This window comes from Loa loa (genome assembly GCF_000183805.2).
Source record: "Loa loa unplaced genomic scaffold supercont3.82, whole genome shotgun sequence".
NCBI lineage: Eukaryota > Metazoa > Nematoda > Chromadorea > Rhabditida > Onchocercidae > Loa > Loa loa.
Genome location: NW_018108262.1, coordinates 1 through 8,816, shown reverse-complemented (window position 1 = coordinate 8,816; position 8,816 = coordinate 1). Strand labels below are relative to the sequence as shown.

The following is an 8,816-nucleotide window of genomic DNA, read 5'->3' as shown; positions in this document are numbered from 1 at the left end:
TTGAAAATAAATTTAAAAATTGAATATTACTCATTGGATTTGTTGCATTATTATTGTTACTGAATTGAAAAATTGCGAAGAAAAGATGTGAGAAGAAAAAAAAAGTGATAGTTATAATAGAAAGAAGAATTTTATTCATAAATTTGAATAAAATATTTTCTTTAAAATTTGTTGTTGCAAAAAGGAAAAAGAAAGAAGAGAAAATTTTTTTTTCGACCTTCGTTTTCACTTATTGTTCCATTGTAAAAAGGTCATTTTAATATTTACTTACCAAACATTTTATGTTTAAACTGTTCTTCTATAACTTATTCCTCCTCCTTTACTATCAATGTTTCTTCACTCCTTTATTCCTTCATTCCTTCATTCCTTCATTCCTTCTTCATTCATTCATTCATTCCTCCTTTCATTCATTCATTTCTTCACTTATTCTTTCCCTTCCATTTATTTCAAGGTTAAAATAAAATGAAAATATTTTTGAAATAAACAAAATAGAAAAAATATTCTGTTTTGTTTTGTTTTGTTTTTTTTTTCTTTTTTTTTATTACAGGAAGTGATCAATTGGATTGGAGTTTGAAGAAAAAAAGGCGGTAAAAAAAAAAAAAAAGAAAGAAAAAACGAAAGGAAGAAGTAATTTCTTGTCACGAATTTACGGTGACAATTTACGGTTGCTATTAGTCTTTTTTCTTCCCTTAAAAATTCTTTTGACAAGATGGCATTGAAACGTTCATCAGGTGTGTCCTCACAAAGTTCATCATTTCCATCACCTACTTCATTACTCTATCGAATGTTTCACATACGTCCTAATCAAAGGCGTAACATTCTTCTCAATATTTTATCCTTAATTGGAGCTTATTGGATTATTACAACACTTATTTCACTTTCAAATCGTGATATCGTAAGTTTAAATTATTACAACTTTATCCTTATCAGTTAATATAATCATATTATCATTACATCAATGGATCCTTTTTGTTACGTAAAACGAATAAAGATCACAATTACGTTAAATTATTTAATTTCTCGATTAATTAAGAAATTTGTTCAGTATAATATATATTTTTAAAATTTCAAAATCGATGAAACATAGCGCAGCTAATTGATCATATGTCATCCATAATTGATCAAGCAAGATCATTGCAATGATATTCAAGAATTCATGATAATATTATTGAATGAACAATTTTCAAATGTCTTTTTAAGGATTAATTTATAAGTGTTATATTTAAATCCTTGAAAAAAAAAAAGTTTCAGGATGGTCAGGTACAGGGACGTGGATTATTGCTGAGGGAACCGGTTGGTCGACAGTTACAATTACAAGAAGAAGGTTTTGTCGCAATCGATGATTTCAAATATCAAGAAAATCGCAAGAACAACAATAAGAGTAAGGATGAAAATCTACAAATAGTTCGTGCTCACAGAAATCTTCCAGAATCAATCAATAATGAAAAATTAAAAAAGTCCGAACAAAGCGATGAAATTCCCGGTGAAGACAATAATGGATTAGAAAAGGTACAGATGGAAATGTTTTGTTTCTTTTAATTTCAAAGAAATTTCAATCAAATTTTATATGAAAATTCATAAAATTATAAAAAATTTTACAAATTTTACTTAAAAATTCCTCCTTTTTTTTTTTTTTTCAGCCAAATATACCACAACCAAAACGTTTTGTCTATATGGAAGGTAGTCCAATTTATAAACAAGGTGATCCAAATCAACCTGGTGAATTTGGTACTGGTGTTAGAATTGATAAAAGGTATTTAAATTATACAAATATGTTATGCAATCTATTTCATATTTCAATCAAAAAATTCATATTAGAAAATCGAATTTACCGTAATGAATGAATGATTCATCAAGTTAAAAATATGATAACATAACGAGGAAAATTTTTACCATTAATCAGTCCTTCTATTCATTGTTTTTTTTTTTTTTTTTTTTTTGTTTTATATTTTAATACATATGCAAAGAGTAAAGATTAAAAAAAAAAAAATCATTGGCATCATTTTGCAGAAATTATCACCAAAAGAGCGTAAATTGTTTGATGAAGGATTTAAGCGAAATTCTTTTAATGAATATGTATCCAATATGATTTCCATACATCGATCACTTCCAAATAATACCGACGAATTGTTAGTATAATTTTAAAAAAAAAAAAAAAAAAAAAGAATATATATATTTAATGTTCTTTTTCATTAAAATATTTTATTTTGTTAAAAATTTTTACTCACTTTTTTCTCATACATTTCAAATTTTTATTTAATTTTTTTTTTTCTAAAATTTATTATTTTGTTCATTCTTTTCTTTTTAGGACAGTTTAATTTCGTTTTATTTAAATAATGGAAAAAAGGAATAAAGGATGGATGGAAGAGAGAGAGAGAGAGAGAAAAAAAAAATTGTCTGAAATATTTCTAATAGATCTTTTAAAACAATTTTTATTGCGATAATAGAAAAAATGATAGTAATTAGTAAAAATTATTACATTCATGAGAATTGTGACAATTTTTGTGACAAAATTCATTCTATCAGTTTAGCGAAATTTAATTTTTTCATATCTGTTAAATAATTACTTTATGTGTGAAAAAAAATTAACTTTGTGCAAATTTTGTAAATTTAAACTTAAATATTTGTAAAGTTTTCCTATACATCTAAATTAAAAATTTTACAAAATTTCAGATGTCAAAAAGCATCTTATCGCAATGATCTACCAGATACATCGGTGATTATTTGTTTTCACAATGAAGCGTGGTCAGTACTTTTGCGCACAGTGCATAGTGTACTGGAAAGAACACCTGATCATTTACTTAAAGAAATTATCCTAGTCGATGATTTCTCCGATTTTGACCACCTAAAGGTAGTAAAATGATGAAGCATAAACAAGTAATTTTGGCTTTTTGATAAACTGTAATAAATTCTTATCTTCCAGATATCAGGTATAAGCAAGTGGTAAATCGTTCAATGATAGTGTCACCATAATGATAGCCTAATGATAGTAATGATAGTGTCACCATAATGATAGCCTAATCTATGCCTGGTTTATTGATAGTTTATCATTTTTTCTTTTTTTTTTTTTTTTTGGAGAGGGAAGGAGAAGTAGTAGAGCTTATCATCGTAAGTTAACTTTGTCTGATACATTTCAGGTAACTTTGCCATTTATAGTAAGTAGTGCTTGCCAAATTTCATTCAATTATATTATCATTTTTTGATAATCGATTAGCATCGATTAGGCTTACAATTATCTATCAATCGAAATTAGCTATGCATTTTTAATGAAATTAACTATCTTTATTTGTATACATCCAAATACTACCATAGATTATACTTTAGATTAACATTAATTGATTATGCTACCTAATCAAGGTGATATCAAGATAAGTGTTGAAATTAGCGCTCAACTTTTCGCTTCAATTTCTTCAAAGATTCTCATTAATATAATGATAGTTCTGGTAATAAAAGAAGATTCGTTTATTTCTAATTTATTTTCATCGTTTTGGTTTATAATCATATGAAGGAAGGGAAACCGGATCCGGTATGATTTGAATTGAATTTCCAGAAACCATTGGAAGATTATATGAGTCAATTTGGTAAAGTTCGAATAATAAGATTGGAAAATCGGATGGGTTTAATCCGTGCTCGTCTTAAAGGTGCTTCAGTTGCAACAGGCAAAGTATTGACATATTTGGATTCACACTGTGAATGCATGAATAGTATGTAAATTTCCGATTTTTTTTTCTGAATAACTTTTGGAGTTCAAAATTTAAAATAAAATTGAAATCTAAAATTTAGCCATAACATTTATTTATTTATTTGAACCTTTCTATATTTGTTGTTTTCATTTTTAATTCTACTTTCTTTTTTTTTTTTCTTTTTTCGCAAAAGCATTGATGCATAATTTTAGGATGGCTTGAACCGTTGCTTGATCGAATAGCACAAAATTCGACAAATGTAGTAACACCTGTAATTGATACAATTAACCTGGAAACATTGCAATATCATTTGTCGAGTCATCGTCGTTTGAGTGTTGGTGGATTTAATTGGGGTCTTGTTTTCAATTGGCATATATTACCGGATCGTGATTATCAAGCAATGAAATCACGAATTGATCCCATACCGTTCGTTATTCTTATTATTTTAAGAAACTAATTAATTTAATATTTAAATAATAGGAAGTTGACATAGTATTAATGGACAATTCTTAATCATAAAGTTGCTAAGAAATTAAACATTTTTAGTTCACCAACAATGGCTGGTGGATTATTTTCCATTGATCGAGGTTATTTTGAAAAACTTGGTGGTTATGATCCTGGCTTTGATATTTGGGGTAGTGAAAATCTTGAAATATCATTTAAGGTGGGAAAATTTTTTTCTTTCTCAAAAATTTTTTTATACTAATTTAAATTATCTTTTGTTATATTCTGCTGATTTGAACAATGAAGTAATATTTAAAATGAAGGCATTGAAATTTCCAGATTTCGTTTTTTTATTTCATTACATTTTTCATAGATATGGATGTGTGGTGGACGATTGGAAGTGGTACCATGCAGTCATGTTGGTCATATTTTTCGTAAAAAATCACCTTACAAATGGAGGAAGGGTATTAATGTATTACAAAGGAATAATATTCGATTAGCTGAGGTATTTTCTAATTTTAATTAAATTAGAGGAAGTTGATGGAGCATTTTAGAAGCTAAAATTTGTGCTGTAATTTGTAAATTTTTTATTAATTTATTAGAATTTTCACCTAGATATTAAAAAAAATCTTTTGATCTTTGATTGAAATCTCCTACTTTTTAATACTAAAAGTAAGTTGCTTATTAAAAAAATCTATAATTGTTATTTTCATTTTTCAATGAATAATAATAATAATAAGAGTAATAATAATTGAAAATTTTATGATCACTTTTGAATTTTTTAAATTTCAAAATTATTTTAAGGTATGGTTAGATGATTACAAAGAAATTTACTACAATCGGATCAATCATAAGCTGGTATTCTATTCACATAATATTCATTAATAAAGTTCAGAAAAAAAAATGTATATATGAACTGCTTGGTATTACTTTATTTTCCTATGAATAATCATTCCAAAAATAAATCTATACATGAACTAAAAATAATAAAGAAAAGAAATGAACGAAATTATTTTCATTATTAATCTAATATAACAGTCATCAGTTAGTTTATGAAATTAACTGCAAATATCACAATGATAATAATCTTTACTTACAATAAATAATGACAATTACGATATTTTCTTATGGAATTTCTTCCTCTAATTAGATTTGACAATGTATCATTTATGATATTTTTCTTTGGAGATTTGAAAATGTATCATATTTTTACAAGAATTCAATTGAGTGCTTTTTTTTTTTTTTTTTTCGTCAACAAATAATAATTTAAGGTTGATTTTGGCGATGTATCAGAGCGAAAGAAATTACGAGAACATTTGAAGTGTCACTCATTTAAATGGTACTTGGATAATGTATTTCCAGATTTATTTCTACCATCGGAAGCAATTGCAAGTGGTGAAGTATGATTTTTTCTCTTTTATTTATTATTCATCAAATATATTCATTTCCATCGATTTCTCTCTCTCTAATTCATTTAACATTTTCAATTTTTCTATCTTAATTTTATGCAACAATTAGACTATTTATATCTTTACAAAACACATAGTAACTCTTTATTAAAATATCATAAAGTAAGTGACAAAAAAATTTACTAGAAAAAATATTTACACTTTTTTTAAACTTTAAAAATTAATTTCTGGTGATTTTTAAATATTATGAACTTTATGAAATTAGTCAATACATGAATTTATTCACATCATTTCATTTCAATCGTAAAATATAGGATTTAATTTTTAAGATTCGTAATCTTGGTAATCAAAAGTATTGTGTGGATCATGATGTTGGTCGAAATGCTGTAAATGATAGTGTTATACCATATCCATGTCATTTGCAAGGCGGTAATCAGGTATTTGTAATAAAAAGAAAATTATATCCAATAAATGAATTCATAGAGTGATAATATGATTGTTGATTATTACTCATTTTTCAATTTTATACTATCATTTATTTGTGCATAATTCTTTTGCTAATTTCTTTTATTAACAATTTATAAATTAATTCCATCTTTGTCATAAATATAATTTTAGTTTTGGATGTTAAGTAAAAGTGGTGAAATACGACGTGATGAATATTGCATTGATTATACAGGTCGTGGTTCACCAGTAACTTATGAATGTCATGGTTCCAAAGGTAATCAACTTTGGGATTACAATCATGAGGTTAGTTTTCATGTATTTATGAATTAAAATTTTATAAAAGGATTTATCTTAAAAGGAAACTGTTATTCAATTCTTCCTAGTTTAAAACATCTAATCATTTTTGAATCTTTAAAAGGTCTAATTGAAATCATTGAACTTGAAAAAATTTCATTATTTATTTTATCTTGATAATTTGATAACAGATACCATACAAATTTATCTCATCTATAGGTTCATTTTGTATTTTTTGTTTTATTTCTTTTGTTTTTTTTTTTAAGACTGGTCGATTATATCATCCAGTATCACGTTACTGTTTAACACTAAGCGGTGATGATACGATGCTGGTAATGAGGATTTGTGATGATAAGAACGAAAGACAACGATGGAGGTTTCAACATTTCAATGAAACATTGGCTGCACAAGCAACAAGTAATATTAAATTAAAATAATCTTGACAAAATTTTTAGTCATAACATTTTTACAAATTCAAGGTAAATATAAAAACTGAAAATTATTCTAGATTATTCTTTTTGAATTCTTTAAGATTTTTGTAAGAAATTTGGAAACAATCAAGTTAAAAATTTCCATTCTTTTCAAACATTGAAAAAATTTCCATTTATCAGCAGTTCAAATACAAATGTTGTAAAATTAAAAGAAAAAATTTCCACTATTATTAATGATCTATAAATAATGTTAGTTAATTAGTGAGAAATTAATGATTTATAAATAATATATTGGTTAATTAGGGAGGTAATTTACCATATACATAAACATCTCTTATTTAATAACTATAAGTTATTAGTTTTGTAAATGTTTATCCGTTGAATAATTTATTACATGTATCTTTTCGTTCTGTACAATGTTCTTTTCTGTTCCAAAGAGTAAATAAAAGTGACACTAAGGTGCATCAATTATTACTAATTAATTGATACACTGTAAGTTTCATATGCTATAAGATCTGATATACATCAATCAATACCTTATTGTACTAAGCCTAAAATGTTTGATTTAAATTTTGATCAGAAATAAACAAAATTCGAAAAACAACCTTTTAATATTAATTTTTAAATATGTGCGTTTTGTTTTCCTTTTTTGGAATTGATTTCTGATTTTAGCCAAATGTTAATGAAAAGTTTTTTTTTCTTCATTTACATTTTCATTAATAATATATTTTTCAAAATATTTTGTTAATTCAAAAAAATTTTCTTCAAACAAAAAAATAGGTATTATATGCATATGTTTGTTGTGACATTGCCATATCTTCTCAAATAATGTGACAAGATTTCTTGGTCTTTTAAAAGACTTGTCAACTATTCTTCCTTCTCGTCAATGATAAAAAAAAAAATATCGGATTAAGTTTGTTTAGCTGCTCAATTGTATATTTTCACAATTGTTATCAATACCATTGGATGAAATTTATTTAATAAATTAAACAGACAATACAATAATACTTATTAAATATCACAAACTATACCTTTTGCACATAATGTTTAATATGCAAATAAGTCAATTATTATTGTTTATTCTATTCGCAAGGGACAATAGAAAAATTGAATTAAATAATTAAAATATTGTGTGCTATAGGTGAAATTAATGATGGGATGGTATGTGTACATTGTATACTTACACTTTTGTAATTGCCAATAATGTATGAAATTAATTTACCATTTAATTTGTGTCTTTCCTGTCATACTCTCTAAGGAAGATAAGTTTGCCGTCCAATTGTATTTGAATGAATTCAATTGCATCTATTTTATCTGTGAGTTGATTGTTCGATTTAATGATTATTTCGATTTCATCAATTTTTGGACATTTTTTCTGCAATTTTTAGTATTGCGAAAGAGTTTTTCATTCACATACATTCTACTGAAAGAAAAAAAGAAACTCACAGAATGAGAAGGATGACATTATAGCTATTGTTTGATGAAAGAACATTCCAGTCACTTTTGGAACAATTTGTTAGTTTTGCTCAAAATGATATCATAAAGAATTTAACGATTTGTTATTGTTATTGTTATTGTTATCGTTGTTGCAAAATCATTTTTGATAGGATGGCATAAAAGAACAGAATGAGACAAAAACAAAACTTCCATTAACACCACAAATTTTACCGTCTAATAAAGCTTGTTAATTATCCTTAATTGTTTCTAGCTAATGAAGCAATTCATCAAACTAGTGGATACGGAATCATTGTCATGAGAGAGAAGCTTATGAGTCCTTATGAGAATGTAAGCAATGCTAACACAATGGCTTGTGTCTCCGGCAGGGTCTCTCATGCCAGAGATGTCTCAACTGAAGAGCAGACAAAGTGTGTGCACGAGCTGGATAGGCTCGTTAGTCTGCCTCCCGGTGATCATCCTAGGAGAAGGACATTCCAAACCCGGGCAGATGAAGCTCATTTAATCTTGTAAGACCATCCATCTAAGAGAAGGACACTCCAACAATATCTATCATTGATATCCTTAGAAAGGTGGCCAGTTCCACGCATGCTATATCTTACCCAAAAAATCCACTGCGCAGGCCGGAAGGATACATTCACATTTGTGGTAGC

General features: G+C 26.4%; 2 protein-coding genes across 2 annotated transcripts; both read left to right on the top strand.

Moving 5' to 3' along the window:
* Positions 1-633: 633 nt before the first annotated feature.
* Positions 634-6,714, top strand: LOAG_08508 (polypeptide N-acetylgalactosaminyltransferase 5; the record flags this gene model as incomplete). The annotated part of the gene is made up of 14 exons (XM_003144039.2): positions 634-895; positions 1,252-1,509; positions 1,641-1,736; positions 2,011-2,129; positions 2,674-2,851; positions 3,551-3,704; positions 3,896-4,109; positions 4,230-4,347; positions 4,501-4,632; positions 4,932-4,985; positions 5,399-5,527; positions 5,866-5,973; positions 6,155-6,286; positions 6,544-6,714. The coding sequence occupies exons 1-14, from the start codon at positions 710-712 to the stop codon at positions 6,712-6,714; spliced, it is 2,049 nt and encodes a 682-aa protein (XP_003144087.1). The 5' UTR covers positions 634-709.
* Positions 6,715-8,511: 1,797 nt separating this feature from the next.
* LOAG_08507 (hypothetical protein) lies at positions 8,512-8,676 on the top strand (the record flags this gene model as incomplete). The annotated part of the gene is made up of 1 exon (XM_003144038.1): positions 8,512-8,676. The coding sequence occupies one exon, from the start codon at positions 8,512-8,514 to the stop codon at positions 8,674-8,676; it is 165 nt and encodes a 54-aa protein (XP_003144086.1).
* Between the last annotated feature and the right edge of the window lie 140 nt (positions 8,677-8,816).